Source organism: Geotrypetes seraphini, chromosome 10 (genome assembly GCF_902459505.1).
Source record: "Geotrypetes seraphini chromosome 10, aGeoSer1.1, whole genome shotgun sequence".
NCBI classification, from domain to species: Eukaryota; Metazoa; Chordata; class Amphibia; order Gymnophiona; family Dermophiidae; genus Geotrypetes; species Geotrypetes seraphini.
In genome coordinates this window covers 120,436,716-120,456,859 of record NC_047093.1, presented here as the reverse complement: position 1 = coordinate 120,456,859, position 20,144 = coordinate 120,436,716, and the positions used below count along the sequence as shown (strand labels likewise).

Genomic DNA, 20,144 nt, shown 5'->3' with positions numbered 1-20,144 from the left:
GGTCCCAAATCACAAGAGGCGGTTTGAGAGAGGTTTGACATTGAAAAGTCCTTTCATGAATCTGGAAACCACCGGATGAGCAGAGAGGGGTTTCCCTTCAATAGGCTCATGAAAAGCCGCAATTGCACTGAGATGGACTCTTATAGATGTAGACTTGAGGCCAGAATTGGATAAGTGCAAAAGATAGTCCAAAACAAAAGATAAGGAGGAATGTTGAGGCTCCTTATGATGAGAAAAACACCATGTAGAAAATCTAGTTCATTTTTGATGATAGCATTGTCTAGTTGTGAGCTTTCTAGAAGCTTCTAAAATGTCTCTTACAGATTGAGAAAACTGAAGAGGGGTTATGTTGAGAGGTACCAGGCTGTCAGGTGTAGAGACTGCAGGTTGGGATGAAGTAGAGATCCCTGACTCTGTGTAAGCAGAGAAGGAAAAACTGTAGAAGGTATGGCTCTCTGCTGCTGAGTTGAAGTAGAAGGGAGTACCAGGGTTGTCTCGGCCACCGAGGAGTGATTAGAATCATGGTGGTATGATCGTTCTTCAATTTGATCAGAGTCTTGAGAATGAGAGGGAATGGAGGAAATGCGTAGAGGAAAAGATTCGTCCATTCCAGAAGAAATGCATCTGCCTCGAGGCGGTGAGGAGAGTATATCCTGGAGCAGAACTGAGGCAGTTTGTAGTTGTGGGGAGCTGCAAAGAGGTCTATCTGAGGCGTTCCCCATTGTGAAAAAATATGATGAAGAGGCGAGGAATGGAGAGTCCATTCGTGAGGTTGCAGGAGACGACTCAAGTTGTCCGCTAAGCAGTTCTTCGCCCCTTGAATGTAGACAGCTTTGAGAAAGGTGTTGTGGCGGATTGCCCAGACCCAAACCTCCAGAGCTTCTTGACAAAGGGAGGCAGACACTGTCCCTCCCTGTTTGTTGACATAATACATGGTGACTTGGTTGTCCTTGCGAATGAGGACTACTGTGTCATGAAAAAGATGTTGAAAAGCATGGAGAGCTTTGAGGGTCGCTCTGAGTTCCAATTGATTGATATGACACTGACGATCCATACTGGTCCAGAGGCCTTGAGTACGGAGACCATAGATATGAATGCCCCAAGCATAGGTCAAAGAATTTGTCGTGAGGACCTTCTGATGAGGGGGCGTTTGAAAAAGCAAGCCTCTGGAAAGATTGGAAGAGAGCATCCATTAACGGAGAGACTTCTTTAAGGAGTGACTGAAATGTGTCGGGAAGGAGGGTCGCAAACTTGCGTCCATTGAGATGCCAGGGTCCACTGAGTTATTCAGAGGTGAAGTCTGACAAAAGGAGTTACGTGTACTGTGGAGGCCATGTGACCCAGAAGAATCATCATGTTTCTCGCCGAGATGGAAGAGCGAGAAGACACTGTGTGACAAAGTTGTAGAAAAGCCTTCAGATGTTGTTGAGGAAGGAATGCTCTGAGCTGGACAGTGTCCAAAACAGTTCCAATGAATTGCAGATTCTGTGAGGGTTGAAGTTGAGATATGGGAAAGTTGATTTCGAATCCCAAACTTTGTAGGAACCAGATAGTCTGTTGGGTCGCTACAATAACCCCTTGAGACGCCCACCCGAAATCTGAGGTATTGACGGGAGGCCGGATGAATGTTAATATGAGTATAGGCCTCCTTGAGATCCAGAGAGCATAACCAGTCGTTCTGCTCGAGAAGGGGATAGAGAGATGCCAGGGACAACATTCGAAACTTTTCTTTGACTAAAAATTTGTTGAGAGCCCTGAGATCTAGAATGGGTCGCAGATCGCCCGTCCTCTTTGGAACAAGGAAGTAACGGGAGTAAAAACCCCTGTTCTGCTGTTCCAGGGTAACAGGCTCAAAGGCATGGAGATGAAGCAGAGCTTGAGCTTCCTGAAGAAGAAGGGCAGTCTGGGATGGATTGGAAGGATACTCTCTTGGACGAAGCTCTGGTGGAACCTGAGTGAAATGAAGAGAGTATCCTTCCCTGATGATGGTAAGTACCCAGAGGTCAGATGTAATTATCGTCCCATCGGTGGTAAAAATGATGGAGACGACCTCCGACAGGGGGAAAAGGAGACAGAGACAGAACGATGGAGGTTATGCTCTGTTGTAAACAGTCAAAAAGGCTGAGAAGCCTTAGGTGCAGCAGAAGTTTGGGATTGCTGTTGTTTCTGAGGATGCTGCTTTTTCAAAGGAGGGCGAGTATAAGGAGCCGGCTTTGGAGGAAAACGCCTCTGACAGATGACAGGAGGGCATGTAGGTTTGGGTGGAGTCGGCTTTGGCTTGGGTCTGACGATGGAAGCAAATGATTTTGCATGGTCAGATAACTTCTTAGTGGCTGCCTCAATGGATTCATCAAAGAGGTCGTTGCCTTGACAAGGAAGATTAGCCAGGCGGTCCTGAAGGTTAGAGTCCATGTCAATGGTTCGAAGCCAGGCAAGACGACGCATAGCCACTGAGCAAGCAGCCTCTCGGGCAGATAGCTCAAAAGCATCATAAGATGATTAAAGGAGATAGAGACGCAATTGAGAGAAAGAAGCAATCAGTTCTTGAAACTCAAAATGCATTTGGTTGTCCATATAAGCCAAAAACTTTGGCAGAAGGGAAAGAAGAAATTCAAAATAAGTAATGAAATATTTATAATTGAGGACTTTAGAGGACATCATAGCATTCTGATCTTTGCAAAACATAAATTTGATCATGTCTCCCCACTCCTGGCCAATCTTCACTGGCTCCCAGTGATTTCCAGAATCCAATTCAAATGCTCTTGCCTGGCTTTTAAGATTATTCACGGCATCCTTCCTTCCCTAATCCCACTTTCCTTCAACTCCTCGTGCCCTGACTCCATCAGGACCGCCCATAAATTAAAACTATCCTTCCCCTCCCTACATGGTATTCTCCACGCAGGTAAACTGGGAAAATCACTTCTATTCAAAATCACAGGTCTCTGGAATGACCTTACCATCCCGCTGCGGAACCTGAGCTCCCTCCATTTATTCCGCAAGCAACTAAAAACCTGGCTTTTCTCTAACATGTAATTTTTTTTTTCCCTTACTTTTCCACTCAACTTATAAACTTATGTAAACCTTTTCCTACCCTTTCTCATTTTTAAGTTCTTGTAAACCGTGCCGAGCTCTACTTCCGTGGAGATGATGCGGTATATAAACTTAAGGTTTAGTTTAGATGCGATGTCCAAATTTGTCCATTGTTTTCCCCCCTCTCCCAGGAGGAACTGTGGCATAGACCTTGGAAGAATGGGATCTCTTCAAGGAGGATTCAACAAGCCCTTGTGATGCAGTTGTCAAAGCCCTTGTGATGCAGTTTCATACCTCGAGTCCAACTTTCCTGGAACTGCTGGTATGGAAAAAGGAGTCTCCATGCATCGAGCAAAAGTCTGGTTTAAAAGCTTATGAAGTGGAAGCTTGAGACTCTCAGCCGGAGGCTGAGGGAGATGCATGACTTCTAGATATTCCTTAGAATATTTGGAGCCAGTATTCAATTTCACATCCAAATCCAGAGCCATCTGTCGCAAGAAAGACGAAAAAGATAGCTGATCTGGTAAGGCTTGGTCTCGAGAAGGACTCGAGGACGTCAAGGCAGCTTGTGTAGAAGAAGCTTCGGCATGGAAAAAAGCATTGAAGGAACCTGGTGACTTGGACGAGGCAACTGACAGCGGAACATCCTCGAGGTCCGGCATCAGAGACCTCGACCGAAGAGTCGGTGGTCTGGTCAAGGTCGGAGAACGAGGTTTCGAGGAAGATGGAATATCCTGCGAAGAACGATGCCTGGAAGAATGCCTCGATGAAGGCCTCGAGGGATAATGAGAGCTGTGTCGAGGAAGTAGCCGATGCCAATGTGTGAATAGGGCTAGAGGCTGTAGATCGAAGCTCCAGAGGCTTGGAAGAGGAACCTCGATGCACTCGCAAAGACTCTGCTCCTTGCTGAGAGTATGAGGATTCTCGTCGAGGCACTCGCAAAGAATCTACTCCTTGCTTTTCGTGCTTGGATGGCAGACCAGACACTTGCAGAGACTCTGCTCCCTGCGAAGAGTGTGAAGGCCCCGACTGGGACATAGGAAGCGGCTCGACCTCGCGGGAGTCTGCTGAAAGCCCAGGCAGGAAATAGGAAGCAGTTTAGGACCCATAATAGTAAGGTACTGAAGAAACTGCTTCTCTAATATGGTCTGGAAAGAAGCCGGCAAGGTGGGATCCGCATCTGAAACCGGTCCACCTGCCTTGGCTGGAGGTTCCTTCGAGGCAGTGTGAGTGTGCTTCGACTTAGTAGTCTTGAACACTTTAATCACCACCGGTAGAACCAACTGCTGAGCTGTCTGACCTGAGGAAACAGGGGAAGATACAGCAGGTGAAGTCGAAGCAAGAGCCGCTCCAAACGATGAAGGTTTGATGAGGCTTGAGGTGGAAGCAGAAGGCGCCGAAGGAGCATCAATGGAAGTCGAAGTCGAAGACGCCTTCAAAGTCGAGGGATCAGTTGGAGACTCCATGTCGAAGAGCTTATCCATCAAAATGCAACGACGCTTGAAAGCTCGAGGCTGAAGTGTTAGGCAAGGCAGTACGAGGTTGGATGATGTTTCGGCCCAAGGCACTGGAGGCAGGGTCTGTGAGGGTCCTGAAGGAAGATCGTGCACCGACACTTGCTACATTTCTTAAATCCTGTAGCAGACCGGGACATAGGCCGAAAAATAGCCGATGCAAAGTCGAAGCTCGTGGGCTGTGGCCGAGCGGCCTGTCCCGGAGAACGGACGGAAGATAAAAAATTTTTTTTCTTTTTAAAGAATACAAATTAAAACAGCGATTCGTGAAGAAAAAAACACAAACCGCGGTCGAAGCGAAGGCAAAAGTAAACGAAGTTGAATGCAGAGAGTCAAAGACGGACTTCTCGGCTCCGTGGAAAACTAAGAACTGAGGAGACGCGTCCTGTGCTGGGTGGGGAGGCACTCACGCATGCGCAGTGCGGGTGACTCGAAACTTCTAGTTTCTTCAAGCAAGTCTTCTTGTGAGGTGTCCGCATCGGGGTTCCGTCAGATGACGTCACCCACGTGAGAATAGCCTGCCTGCTTGTCCTGGGATAATGTTCCACAGTACAGGACTCTCAGCCGTTTTGAGATATCTAAACTCTGGTCTGAAGTAGTGTAAAAAAAAATAAATAAATAAATCCTAGAGCTCCCCATCCTTTATTTCAGTGGTTCCCAAATCCTGTCCTGGGGGACCCCCAGCCAGTCGGGTTTTCAAGATATCCCTAATGAATATGCATGAGAGAGATTTGCATACCTGTCACTTCCATTATATGCAAATCTCTCTCATGCATATTCATTAGGGATATCTTGAAAACCTGACTGGCTGGGGGTCCCCCAGGACAGGGTTTGGGAACCACTGCTTTATTTGAAGGTTTAGTTTCCTATGATTGTGAGGTGGCAAATAAAATCCCCAGAGATGGTTAAGGTAGCAAACAGGCTGTGGCCTGAAAGTGCTAAGTTTAAGAATTAGACTACTACCTAAGGGGTGTGTACCATTTTTACAAGTGCTGGCTCTGGGGTGAGAAATCAATCAGCTCTGTCTGGCCAAGGGAAACTCCTTATCTATGTGTGTACAGGATGTCAGGACTGTTGGGCCTTCAATCATCTTGGATTTTTAGGGATTATCCCTGATTATAAAGACTAGGGGACACTCAATTAAGTTACGTGGAAATATTTGTTTTCACTCAATGAATAGTTAAGTTGTAGAACTTGTTGCCACAGAATGTGGCATATCTGAGCTAAAAAAAAGGTTAGGACAAGTTCCTGGAGGAAAAGTCCATATTCTGCAATTGAGACAGACATAGGGGGAAGCCACTGCTTACCCTGGATCGCTGGCATGGAATGTTACTACTCTTTGGGTTTCTGCCTGGTACTTGGGATGGCCACTGTTGGAAACAGGATACCGGGCTTCATGGACCTTCGATCTGTCCCAGTACAGCAGCTCTTATGTGAGCTAAGTATAGGACAATGAAGCCATTGTGACATCACCAATGAGGTTGACTCTTAGGCATTGGTGGAATGGGGCATTATGACATCACAGTACGAGGGGCCATTGTAAAGTTAGTCCAGCCAAGAAGAGAATGTTGTGGAGCCATGAAACTTACAAGTTATTCCACATGTTTCTTGACACTTTGTTTCAATGAGGCAAATGCATCTAGTAAATGGGACAAGTCTAGGACAATCGAGCCATTTTGACATCACTGATGAGTTTGGCTCTTAGGCATTGGTGGAATGAGGCATTATGACATCAGCTCTGGAATGTTGCTACTCTTTGGGTTTCTGTCTGGTACTTGTGATCTCAATTGGCCACTATTGGAAACAGGATAGTGGGCTTAATGGATTATTGCTCTGACCTAGTATGGCTATTCTTATGACAGTGTCAGAGATTAGACCTGCTCTTTTCTCCGCCACTCCTGCCTTCCCCCCCCCCCCCCCAGTATACTACATAAAGCAAGAATTACTGGGGAGAGGGCGCAAAGATTCTGCATTGTCCTCAGGAAGAATAGTTCATGTTTATTTGATGTATGCATATCAGGTAAATATCTAAATGGTTTACACATCGCATAACCTATAAAATCATTCTGCTTACTTTTAAAATAAACCTTTCACACCAGCCTTTATATCTTTATAAGAAACTCATCCCCCATTATTCTCTACGTACTCTGAGGTCAACAGACCAAAAACTTTTACAAATTCCTTCAATCAAAGAATTCTATTATATCCGGAAAACAAACGCTATGCAATGCTTTACCACAACAACTTAAAGAAGAACAACATCTAGACAATTTCAAGACCAATTTGAAGACATTTTTATTTCGAGATGCTTTTGCCTGTTCTTAGTTCCACCTTTTTCTTCTTCCCTTTTTCTTTTTTTCTTCTAAATTCTTTCTTTTTCTTCCCCTAATCTTTCGATCTTTTCCTACCTTTTTCCTCTCTATTTCACCCTTTTCCTTATCTTTTCTCTTCTTCATCTGATTGGTTCCAACTTATTTAACCAACCGCTTTAATAAAAGCGATCCTACCCAATATGTTTTTCCCCATCCCCACTATTTCCCTCTCTTCTCCAAAATATGTAACTTTCCCCCCCCCCTTTCCCTCATATCCTCACTTTCATGTTAGTCAAGTTATGTCTTTAATGTTCACCCACTACATTTTATATTTAATTTTTTCTTCTTCTTTTTTCCTCTGTATAAATTTTATTGTGAACCGGCCAGATACTTGGTGATGGTCGGTATATTAAAAAGTTAATAAACTTGAAACTTGAAACTTTATAAGAAATTCCTTAAAGTTAATGTAGACATTCAGTACCAGAGAGGATTGGGAAGCCTCCATTTCTCTGCAATCATTTGGGAGGGACAGGGGCATTTATCACTGTTTTTCCTCTCATTGGAAGAAAGTGGCTAGTTGATTTCATAAAGGGTGGAAATCCTTCCTAGTCATCATATTCAGGATAAAGTAACATACACCTCACGCAAACACATCGAACCCTCCATATTCTGGTCTAAAATAGATGAAACTTTTCTAGAAAACAACCCCGAGGACTTCATCTTCCATTGGGAAAGACTTTGCTCCAACACCCTTGATGATTTAGCCCCATTGCAAACCAAATCCAGACCCAGCAGGAGATCAGATAAATGGTTCGACTCCGAACTACTACAACTCAAAAGACAATGTAGACGACGAGAGAGAAAATCGAACTCGGATCATACAAAATCCGCCTTGAAAAAAATCAACAAACAATACAAATCACAATTAAAGGACATGAGAAAAGCACACTACACCAACTTAATAGGCACTGAAACCCAAGACACCAAAAAACTATTCCAAATACTAAAAACCCTAACCGACACCAAACCCTACCTGACCACTAACAATACTGCCCCCCCCAGCCACTCTATTAGCAGAACACTTCCAAAATAAAATTACCAATGCAAGAGCTATCCTCAATGACACCTCTACCCATCCTAACGAATTCACAATTCTCCCCATAGATAGAGATTCTACTGTAGCAGATAGAATATGGTCTCAATTCCCCAACATACAATAGCCCGAATTCAACAAATACTACAAAAAATACAGCCATGCATCCTGTGACCTCAACAACTGTCCAACATATCTCCTAAAAACATCCAGCACAAAATTCCGCGCTCTTCTTCTAAACTGGATACAAATCTCGCTAATAAACGGCCACTACCCTACCAACCTCAGCAAAATCATCATCACCCCGATCCTCAAAGACCCCAAAGGACCGATAGACCAAACAGCCAACTACAGACCCATTGACTCTATTCCACTCTACGTCAAAATAATAGAAGGACTAGTTGCCAAATTCCTCTCCAATTACCTAGAAAACCATAACATACTCCATCCCACACAATCCGGCTTCAGAAACAACTTCAGCACGGAAACACTACTAGGATCTCTCTTGGACACAGCCAGACAACATCTCAGCACAGGAAAAAAAATGATGCTCATACAACTAGACCTTACCGCTGCATTCGACTTGGTGGACCATAACATTCCACTACAAATCCTGGATACAATAGGTATCACAGATAAAGTATACACATGATTTGAATGATTCCTTAAATCAAGAACCTATAGAGTAAAATCAGACAAACAAAAATCTAAACCTTGGTCAAACCCCTGCAGAGTTCCCCAAGGATCCCCTCTATCCCCGACTCTCTTCAATCTCTATACAGCCTCCCTCAGCTCTCACCTGGACAAACAAGGCATAACTTCCTACAGCTATGCCGATGACATTACCATTCTCATACCCTTCGATCAACCTGAACTCTCCATGACGAACACAATATACCAAACACTAAAATCAATAGCAACCTGGATGAAAGATCACAAACTGAAATTGAACCCAGATAAAACGAAATTCATCCTCCTAGAAAACAACAAAATACCAACCATAACCAACATTGAAATCAACGCAATCAACTACCCCATACAAACCACCCTAAAACTGCTAGGAATAACTATCGACAGATGCTGCACCATGCAACCGCAAATCAATAAAACAATACAAAAGTCATTCTTAGTCATGAGAAACTTAAGACAAGTTCGGAAATTCTTCGAGAAAACTCAATTCCAGCTCATAGTTCAGTCCTTAATACTAGGCCTACTTGACTACTGTAATATCCTCTACCTCCCATGCCTTACAACCATAACAAAACAACTACAAACTATCCAAAACACAGCACTAAGACTCATCTACTCATTAAAGAAACATGATCACATTACAGAAGCATATCTCCAATCGCACTGGCTTCCGATCCCAGCAAGAATACAATTTAAATTCTACTGCCTACTATTTAAGACTTTATACGAGACAGTCCAAACTACCTGAATAATCGCCTCATCCACAACACTGCAACCAGACATAGGAAAACTCACACCCCATTCTCATATCCCCCAATTAAGGAGGTCAAACGGAAAAAACTATATGATGGCCTCCTGGCCATTCAAGCAGCCAAACTAGACAACCAAATCGCCAATCTACTGACGGCATCCCTTGACTACAAGACTTTTAGAAAAGAAATAAAGACCATACTCTTCAAGAAAACTCTGAAAAAAGAAATAATACCACAAGTCTCAAACTCCACCTCTCACTAAAGCCAACTACCCCAAACAAATAACCTTACCCATTTCTCACTCTTTTTGAAAATGACCAATTTTTTTTTTTGTAAGTTCTTGTTGTAATACATCTTGGATGATTATTTTGTAATCCGCCTTGAACTGCAAGGTAATGGCAGAATAGAAATCCCTAATGTAATATGGCTAATCAGTGCACAGAGGGTCAGGGGCCATCTTTCTCTATAACCCCAAGAAGAATGTGGTCAGTCAACACATTGGTCTTGAGAGTTGTTTGTTTCTTCTTTTTGTCTGAAGACGGTCAGGTTTCAGGTTTTATTAAAATTTGATAAATGCACTTATAAAAAGTGTCTCCTGCTTCTGATCTCTTCCTGGGAGAACAGTTGTAATCTGAGTGGAAAGCAGGACCCAACAGCCTCTTCCCTCTAATGTCCACTGAACAAACAAAGATGAGTTGGGAGGAAACTGTTCTGATCTTTTTGCTTTTCACCATTTCTATGAGCAAGAGAGACAACGGTGGCCCAGACTTAGGTAGCTGTCTCCAGTGTCAAATTTTGGAAGGTGCCATAGAATTGTATTTCACTGCCTCTTGCCATAATCGAAGCCTCTTGCCACATTCTCCTGCCACTACTGGCTTGCAAGAGTCTCGGTACCGGCCCACTACACCCTGCCCCTCCTCTGCAAAATTCTCCTGTTATCATGAAAACCCAGGCAAGGACAGGGCTTCCATAGGGTATGTGCACTGGTGATAGGCCCAGAGGTAAGGGGTTTCTTCCCACTACACCCTGGGAAGAAACCCTTTTCCCTCCCTGGTGTCCATGGGTTCTCAAATTTGAAATCTATACCTGGGGTGGGATCAAAGGAGTGAGAAGCAAAAAGGACAAAGAAGTGAAGGAGAAAGTGGGCTGAGGAGGAAGGAGAGAACTGTGAGAAAGTAAGAGTGGAGAGATAAGTGAGGGGGGAAATGAGGGAACAGGGAAAAGAGGGCATGCAGAGAGAGGAGGAAGAAAAGATAGAGGAGAGAAGACAGGGCTATGAGAAAACATGATGACAAGCAGAGATGAGGGTAAAGAAGGACGAGGAGAGAAATGGAAGAGACAGTGAGGTAATGAAGCGAGAGACAGTGGGTGTGAGTAACTGCGTGCATTTCCGTGCTCTGTTCTAATGGCCTTTTCCTTTCTGTTCCAGGCAAGTCTCTATCGAGGGGGTTACAGCCGCTTCACACCTTATTGAGGACCAACCACCTCCTGGTTGGGGTTTCGTTGACATGGCCACAGCTGTCCTCAAAAAAACAAGAGGGGAAGTTTTAAGAACGCATTTAGCGGTTTACCATTGGACCTCTCTTTCAACTTCCCTGTAATCATGACTGCCTGTGTGCTGGAGTCCAAAGTGGGTGAATTTCATGGAGACTTAGGAAATTTCAGTTACCAAACTGTCTTCCGAGAGCTTTATGAGCTGATAGATATCTTGGACCAGTGAGTGAAAGTGTAGTAGAAGGATGTGGCCTGGGGCTTCAATGTCCTTTTCTTATACTGGTAAACACTGTCTGCTGCTGTCTCTCCAAACAAAACCTCCTTCCACTTCTGCCTCAATGCAACTCAAACCTCATCTCTCCAAACTAAAAACACGTCACAGAGGAGACCTTTCTGAAATCTTCTGGCGGAAGGTGACTTCCTTCTCACATAACGGCTGATTTATGTACAGACTTAAAAGGACTGGAAGGGAAAATATTATATTTAGCTTTATTATCAGATGTATTTAATAACATTAGAGCTTGTGTTACACTTTACAAACACCAGAGATTCCAGCTTACAACGAAAAGCCCTGAAGAGTGACCGGTCAGAATTAGGGAGACATTAGCCACTGCATTGCAGCAGCTTAGTCCACTGGACACAACTGAAAGAAGCAGCCAAAAAATCTCAAAGGTGTCAAAATATTTCTCTGTGCCTTCAGTTAATTTCAGTCTTTGGACTATAGGGACTCTGTGGTTTAAGAGGCAACAGGCTAAGTTTTATTTACCAGCACCGGGATCCTAAAAGCCACTGGACGGACTCTCACATGATCTATAATAACATTTTGCGTTATATTGGATTTATTAGTGCAGAAGGTTTGAAGTGTGATGCTGGCCAAAATATTCCTACTTTTGGATGAAAATGTTCACTCTTGAAATTATAGAACGTCTTATGCTACTAAACATATCAGTGGCAGGCGGGAAGCTGTCTGAGGGTTTGTCCAAAATATTTCTCTAGTAACACTGAAAACAGTTCCAGACTTCATCTGTCACCTCATTTAGCAATCTGTTATTTCTACATCAAAGCCACTGTTGTACGACTACCTATTATAACACTGTTATTTCTTCTCGAGGACTACCAGATTTGTAGCAAACCTGCTTCTAACACAGCCTCATGTCTACTTTAAAAGTGTTTTACCTCAGCTGATTTACAGCATATAAAAATGCAATTTCTTCTTGAGAATGTCACCCTTCTGACCTATATCTACTGTTAACTCATTTCTTTTCTAGAACTGTCACCTTTTTGTTCCACGTTAATTAATAACATTTCTTCTCTAGAACGATATCCCTTCTGTTCTATTGCCACTCGTACTACTGTCATGTCTTCTCTGTTTTATATCATTTCTCAGCCCTTCTGCTCTCTTTCTGCTTGTAACACTGTTTTTACTCTAGAAAGGTACCTGTCTTCTGCCTTACATTTGTTCCTACCACTATCATGTGTTCTATAGAATCCTTTCTGCTTTGTGTATGTTGTACCACTTATTTCTTCTCTGGAATTGTAACCCATCTGTACTATATTTCTAATTTCATTTTTGCACTAGAGCTGCCTATAATACTGTAATTTCTATTGTAAAATTGTATCTGTTCTATTGCAACTCTGTACACTTTACTTCCATCTACCCTAAACGTTTGTGTAATTCTGCATCATTTCCAGGGTAAAACTGTAATTTTTTTTTAATGTTACCTGTAATACTGTCATTTCTGCTTAAAAACTTTCTGTCATTCTGACATTTCTACTCAAACTAATTTTGTTCAAAAGTTTCTTGTAAACCTATCTGCCTTTTCTGAAGGACTCCGTCATTGTTGTAAAACCACATGTCACCTCTAGAACTGTGTATTTCTGCTCTGAAACTGCATAGTCTACTCTTTCTTGTTTCTCTGAAAGCTACAGGTAGTACTTGGAAGATCTCTGGAAAACTGTTGCATTTCTACTCTGGAACTGTTTTTTTCTGCTTTGCAGTGCACAATATCTGCTTTTTCTGTTTTGGACTTCTCTAATATTGTAAAACTGTCATTCTGCTCTAAAGCTCCCTGTCCCTGAATCATTTCATTTCAAACGCTAGATAGTTCATTTCTATTCTACATTGGTCTCTCTTGCTGTTTGTTTTCAAATGGCCATATTTTCACTAGAGTGTATTACGGCAATGTTAATTAGTCTTCCAAACACAATAATTCCATTTTCCAAAGGCATGATCTCTGCAAAAATAGTTTGAATATTGTTCTTTTCAGGGTATTTGTACGCATGTAACTTTCAGAATAAGGTTAAAACCCCGCTAATCAAGAAATCCATCAAGGCAAACATGAAGCATTTCAATCTCCCCCAGATCCCACAACCTTCTAACTAAATTATCTATCTTGTAATGACCCTGAAGTAACCTGCTCTACTTTGTAACTCTCCTGGAAATGTCCAAATAACCTCTTGTGTAATCCGCCTTGAACCGCAAGGTAATGGCGGAATAAAAATCACTAATGTAATGTTATAATTTACACACTTAATGCTTCCATGAGTACTTTAAAACAAATCATGTTAGGCCTGTGTTGAGAGCTTACACCTGTGAGCCCATAAATTCCTCACAGAATTGGACTGTGCCAAGCAGCACATGCAGTGAAATCGGAGAAAACACCTCCCCTTTCCTAAGTGTGACTGTCATTAGCTTTATAAATAGTGCCTGATATGCCGTTCTGCTACAACAGCCTCTTGGTATAATTCAATCACATCTCAAGCTTCTCCAGGTAGTGTCTGGATATGCAGTTTGCACATTACTCGTAATTTCTAGCAGGAAAGAGTAGGTCAGTAATTAGCAACTTAAGATGAAGCGTATCATAATTGTAATCAAGCTTTTGCAGCTCATTTAAAACATTAAAGAATAATGTAACAATATTACTGTCCATTCACATCCCTATATTAGCAATATAACCAGATTATAAATGGTGGAATATCATGTTTGCTTCTATCTCAATTTTCATTGTTTCCTTGTTCTGATTCTTATCTTATTCTTTACTGTTGATGTTCTGATTCTCTCCTGTTTTCTTCTGCTTTTGAAATAGCACTATTGCTTTATATTATATTTCCACTTTTCTCTGTCAAGTGCCAATTTTTATCTTTATTATCTGACTTGCACTTTCTCTCTCTTCATTCTCATTTTGTTCTCACTCAAACCTGGCTGTTTAGCACATCTCTTCTCAAACCCATTTTTTCTTCCTTCTTTCAGATTCTCTACACATTTTATTCTTTTCTGCTACTTTTATTATATTACGCTATTCCTTTACAGAACCACCCCTCAAACACTGCTCCTTATTTCGATTATACTGTGCTTCACTTTCTTACACCTATACTACTCTTCTTTCACGGCCTTATTTTTCTCTTTCTTACACCCCTGCTTTTCTTCTATCACTGCACCTTTTTTCTCTTTCTTACACCCATGCTTTTCTTTTACTTTGATTCTCTTCTATCACTGCGTCTTACTTCTCTTTCACATATGCTTCTGTTCTATCACTGTGTCTGTTTTCTCTTTCTTACAACCATGCTTCTTTTCTATCCCTGTGTCTGTTTTCTCTTTCTTACACCCATGCTTTTCTTTTGTACTGATTTTCTTCTAACATTGCATCTTTTTTCTCTTTCTTATACCCATGCTTTTCTTTTATTCTGCTTCTCTTCTATCACTGTGTCTTTTTTCTCTTTCTTACACCTATTCTTCTCTTCTATCACTGCCTCTTTTTCTCTTTCTTACACCCATGCTTTTCTTTTACTCTGATTATCTTCTATCAGTGCGTCTTTTTCTCTTTCACCCTTGCTTCTGTTATGTCACTGTCTTTTTTTTCTTTCTTATACCTATAGTACTCTTCTTTCACTGCCTCTTTTTTCTCTTTCTTACACCCATGCTTCTCTTCTATGACTGCCTCTTTTTTCTTTCTTACACCCATGCTTTTCTTTGATTCTCTTTTATATCAATGCGTCTTTCTTCTCTTTCACCCATGCTTCTGTTATGTTATTGTCTTTTTTTTCTTTCTTACACCTATACTACTCTTCTTTCACGGCCTTATTTTTCTCTTTCTTACACCCCTGCTTCTCTTCTATCACTGCACCTTTTTTCTCTTTCTTACACCCATGCTTTTCTTTTACTTTGATTCTCTTCTATCACTGCATCTTACTTCTCTTTCACATATGCTTCTGTTCTATCACTGTGTCTGTTTTCTCTTTCTTACAACCATGCTTCTTTTCTATCCCTGTGTCTGTTTTCTCTTTCTTACACCCATGCTTTTCTTTTGTACTGATTTTCTTCTAACATTGCATCTTTTTTCTCTTTCTTATACCCATGCTTTTCTTTTATTCTGCTTCTCTTCTATCACTGTGTCTTTTTTCTCTTTCTTACACCTATTCTTCTCTTCTATCACTGCCTCTTTTTTCTCTTTCTTACACCCATGCTTTTCTTTTACTCTGATTATCTTCTATCAGTGCGTCTTTTTCTCTTTCACCCTTGCTTCTGTTATGTCACTGTCTTTTTTTCTTTCTTACACCTATAGTACTCTTCTTTCACTGCCTCTTTTTTCTCTTTCTTACACCCATGCTTCTCTTCTATGACTGCCTCTTTTTTCTTTCTTACACCCATGCTTTTCTTTTACTCTGATTCTCTTTTATATCAATGCGTCTTTCTTCTCTTTCACCTATGCTTCTGTTATGTCATTGTCTTTTTTTTCTTTCTTACACCTATACTCTTCTTTCACTGCCTCTTTTTTCTCTTTCTTACACCCTGCTTCTCTTCTATCACTGTCTTTTTTTCTCTTTCTTACACCCCTGCTTCTCTTCTTTCACTGCCTTATTTCTTTCTTACACCTATGCTTCTCTTCTATCACTGCCTCTTTTTTCTCTTTCTTATACCCATGCTTCTCATCTATCATTGCATCTTTTTTCTCTTTCTTACATGGCTGCTTCTCTTCTATCACTGTCATTTTTTCTCTTTCTTACACCCATGCTTTTCTTTTACTTGGATTCTCTTCTATCACTGCATCTTTTTTCTCTTTCTTACACCCATGTAATTTTTACTGATTATCTTCTATCACTGCGTCTTTCTTCTTTTTCACCCATGCCTCTATTATGTCACTGTCTTTTTTCTCTTTCTTACACCTATGCTACTGTTCTTTCACTGCCTCTCTTTTCTTTCTTACACCCCTACTTCTCTTCTATCACTGTCTTTTTTTCTCTTTCTTACACCCATGCTTCTCTTCTATCACTGCCTCTTTTTTCTCTTTCTTATACCCATGCTTCTCTTCTATCACTGCATCTTTTTTCTCTTTCTTACACCCCTGCTTCTCTTCTATCACTGCATCTTTTTTCTCTTTCTTACACCCCTGCTTCTCTTCTATCACTGTCTTTTTTTCTCTTTCTTACACCCATGCTTTTCTTTTACTTTGATTCTCTTCTATCACTGCGTCTTACTTCTCTTTCACATATGCTTCTGTTCTATCACTGTGTCTGTTTTCTCTTTCTTACACCTATGCTTCTCTTCTATAAGTGCCTCTTTTTCTCTTTCTTACACCCCTGCTTCTCTTCTATCACTGCCTTTTTTCTTTCTTACACCTATGCTTCTCTTCTATCACTGCCTCTTTTTTCCCTTTCTCACACCCATGCTTCTCTTTTATCACTGTCTTTTTTTTGCTTTCTTATTCCCATGCTTTTCTTTTACTCTGATTCTCTTCTATCACTGCCTCTTTTTTCTCTTTCTTATACCCATGCTTCTCTTCTATCACTGTGTCTGTTTTCTCTTTCTTACACCCATGCTTCTTTTCTATCACTGTGTCTTTTTTCTTTCTTACACACATGCTTTTTTTACTGATTATCTTCTATCACTGCGTCTTTCTTCTCTTTCACCCATGCATCTGTTATATCACTGTATTTTTTTCTTTCTTACACCTATACTACTCTTCTTTCATGGCCTTATTTTTCTCTTTCTTACACCCCTGCTTCTCTTCTATCACTGCACCTTTTTTCTCTTTCTTACACCCATGCTTTTCTTTTACTTTGATTCTCTTCTATCACTGCGTCTTACTTCTCTTTCACATATGCTTCTGTTCTATCACTGTGTCTGTTTTCTCTTTCTTACAACCATGCTTCTTTTCTATCCCTGTGTCTGTTTTCTCTTTCTTACACCCATGCTTTTCTTTTGTACTGATTTTCTTCTAACATTGCGTCTTTTTTCTCTTTCTTATACCCATGATTCTCTTATATCATTGCATCTTTTTTCTCTTTCTTATACCCATGCTTTTCTTTTATTCTGCTTCTCTTCTATCACTGTGTCTTTTTTCTCTTTCTTACACCTATTCTTCTCTTCTATCACTGCCTCTTTTTCTCTTTCTTACACCCATGCTTTTCTTTTACTCTGATTATCTTCTATCAGTGCGTCTTTTTCTCTTTCACCCTTGCTTCTGTTATGTCACTGTCTTTTTTTCTTTCTTACACCTATAGTACTCTTCTTTCACTGCCTCTTTTTTCTCTTTCTTACACCCATGCTTCTCTTCTATGACTGCCTCTTTTTTCTTTCTTACACCCATGCTTTTCTTTGATTCTCTTTTATATCAATGCGTCTTTCTTCTCTTTCACCCATGCTTCTGTTATGTTATTGTCTTTTTTTTCTTTCTTACACCTATACTACTCTTCTTTCACTGCCTCTTTTTTCTCTTTCTTACACCCCTGCTTCTCTTCTATCACTGTCTTTTTTTCTCTTTCTTACACCCATGCTTTTCTTTTACTTTGATTCTCTTCTATCACTGCGTCTTACTTCTCTTTCACATATGCTTCTGTTCTATCACTGTGTCTGTTTTCTCTTTCTTACACCTATGCTTCTCTTCTATAAGAGCCTCTTTTTTTCTTTTACACCCATGCTTCTCTTCTATCACTGCCTTTTTTCTTTCTTACACCTATGCTTCTCTTCTATCACTGCCTCTTTTTTCCCTCTCACACCCATGCTTCTCTTTTATCACTGTCTTTTTTTTGCTTTCTTATTCCCATGCTTTTCTTTTACTCTGATTCTCTTCTATCACTGCCTCTTTTTTCTCTTTCTTACACCCATGCTTCACTTCTATCACTGCCTTTTTTCTTTCTTACACCTATGCTTCTCTTCTATCACTGCCTCTTTTTTCCCTTTCTCACACCCATGCTTCTCTTGTATCAGTCTTTTTTTTGCTTTCTTATTCCCATGCTTTTCTTTTACTCTGATTCTCTTCTATCACTGAATCTTTCTTCTCTTTTTCTATCACTTCATCTTTCTTCTCTTTCACCTATGCTTCTGTTCTATCACTGCATCTTTTTTTCTTTCTTACATCCATGCTTCTCTTCTATCACTGTCTTTTTTTTGCTTTTCTTTTACTCTGATTTTCTTATATCACTGCGTCTTTTTTCTCTTTCTTACACCTAAATTTTTTTATTCTGATTCTTTTTTTTCTATCGCTGCCTCTTTTTTTCTTTCTTACACCAATTCTTTTCTTTTACTGATTGTCTTCTATCACTGCGTCTTTTTTCTCTTTTTTACTCTGACTCTCTTCTATTACTGCGTCTTTCTTCTCTTTCACACGTGCTTCTCTTCTGTCACTGTCTGTTTTCTCTTTCTTACACCCATACTTCTTTTCTATCACTGTGTCTTTTTTCTTTCTTACACACATGCTTCTTTTGTCAGTGTCTTTTTTCTCTTTCTTACACAGCCTCTTTTTCTCTTTCTTACACCCATGCTTCTCTTTTATCACTGTCTTTTTTTCGCTTTCTTATACCCATGCTTTTCTTTTACTCTGATTCTCTTCTATCACTGCATCTTTCTTCTCTTTTTCTATCACTGAGTCTATCTTCTCTTTCACCCATGCTTCTGTTATGTCACTGGGTCTTTTTTCCTTTTTTACACCTATGCTTCTCCTTCTATCACTGCCTCCTTTTTCTCTTACTTACACCTGTTTTTTTTTACTCTGATTCTCTTCTATCACTGCATCTTTCTTCTCTTTCACCCATGCTTCTGTTCTGTCACTGTCTTTTGTCTCTTTCTTACACCCATGCTTCTCTTCTATCAATGTGTCTTTTTTCTCTTTCTTACACCCATGCTTTTCTTTTACTCTGATACTCTTCTGTCACTGCAATTCTCTTCTGTCACTGTGTCTTTCCTCTCTTTCACACATGCTTCTGTTCTGTCACTGTGTGTTTTTTTTTTTTCTAACACCCATGCTTCTCTTCTATCACTGCTTCTTTTTTCTCTTCCTTACACCCCTGCTTCTCTTCTATCACTGCGTCTTTCTTCTCTTTCACCCATGCTTCTGTTCTATCACTGTCTTTTTTTTCTCTTTCTTACACCCATGCTTTTCTTTTACTTTGCTTCTCTTCTATCACTGTGTCTTTTTTCTCTTTCACACATGCTTCTGTTTTATCACTGTGTGTTTTTTCTCTTTGTTACACACATACTTCTCATCTATCACTGCCTCTTTTTTCTCTTCCTTACACCCCTGCTTGTCTTCTATCACTGTCTTTTTTTCGCTTTCTTATAACCATGCTTTTCTTTTACTCTGATTCTCTTCTATCACTGCGTCTTTTTTTCGCTTTCTTATACTCATGCTTTTCTTTTAATCTGATTCTCTTCTATCACTGTGTCTTTCTTCTCTTTCATCCATGCTTCAGTTTTATCAGTGTCTTTTTTCTTTCTTACACCCCTGCTTCTCTTCTATCACTGCCTCTTTTTTTCTCTTTTTCTTTCACTGCATCTTTCTTCTCTTTCACCTATGCTTCTGTTCTATCACTGTATTTTTTTTCTCTTTCTTACACCCATGCTTCTCTTCTATCACTGTGTCTTTTTTCTGTTTGTTACACCCATGCTTCTCTAATTTCACGGCGTCTTTTCTCTCTTACTTAAACCCATGCTTCTCTTCTATCGCTGCACCTTTTTTCTGTTTCTTACACCCATGCTTCTGTTCTATCGCTGTGTCTTTTTTCTCTTTCTTATACCTATGCTTTTCTTTTACTCTGCTTCTCCTATCACTGCGTCTTTTTTCTCTTCCTTACACCCATGCGTTTCTTTTACTCTGATTCTCTTCTATCACTGTGTCTTTCTTCTCTTTCACCCATGCTTCAGTTTTATCACTGCCTTTTTTCTTTCTTACACATATGCTTCTTTTCTATCACTGTGTCTTTTTTCTTTCTTACACACATGCTTTTTTTACTGATTATCTTCTATCACTGCATCTTTCTTCTC

At 40.6% G+C, this 20,144-nt stretch overlaps 1 protein-coding gene across 7 annotated transcripts in view; it reads left to right on the top strand.

The window, feature by feature from the left end:
- LOC117367378 (RNA binding protein fox-1 homolog 3-like) overlaps positions 1-12,949 on the top strand; it is a 46,449-nt gene extending 33,500 nt beyond the window's left edge. For all 7 annotated transcript variants that reach the window (XM_033959836.1, XM_033959842.1, XM_033959835.1 and 4 more), the window contains one exon: positions 10,821-12,949. In XM_033959836.1, the coding sequence (XP_033815727.1) occupies positions 10,821-10,992 (172 nt within the window). In that variant the 3' untranslated portion in view covers positions 10,993-12,949. The remainder of the gene's footprint in view (positions 1-10,820) is intronic.
- Positions 12,950-20,144: the final 7,195 nt, after the last annotated feature.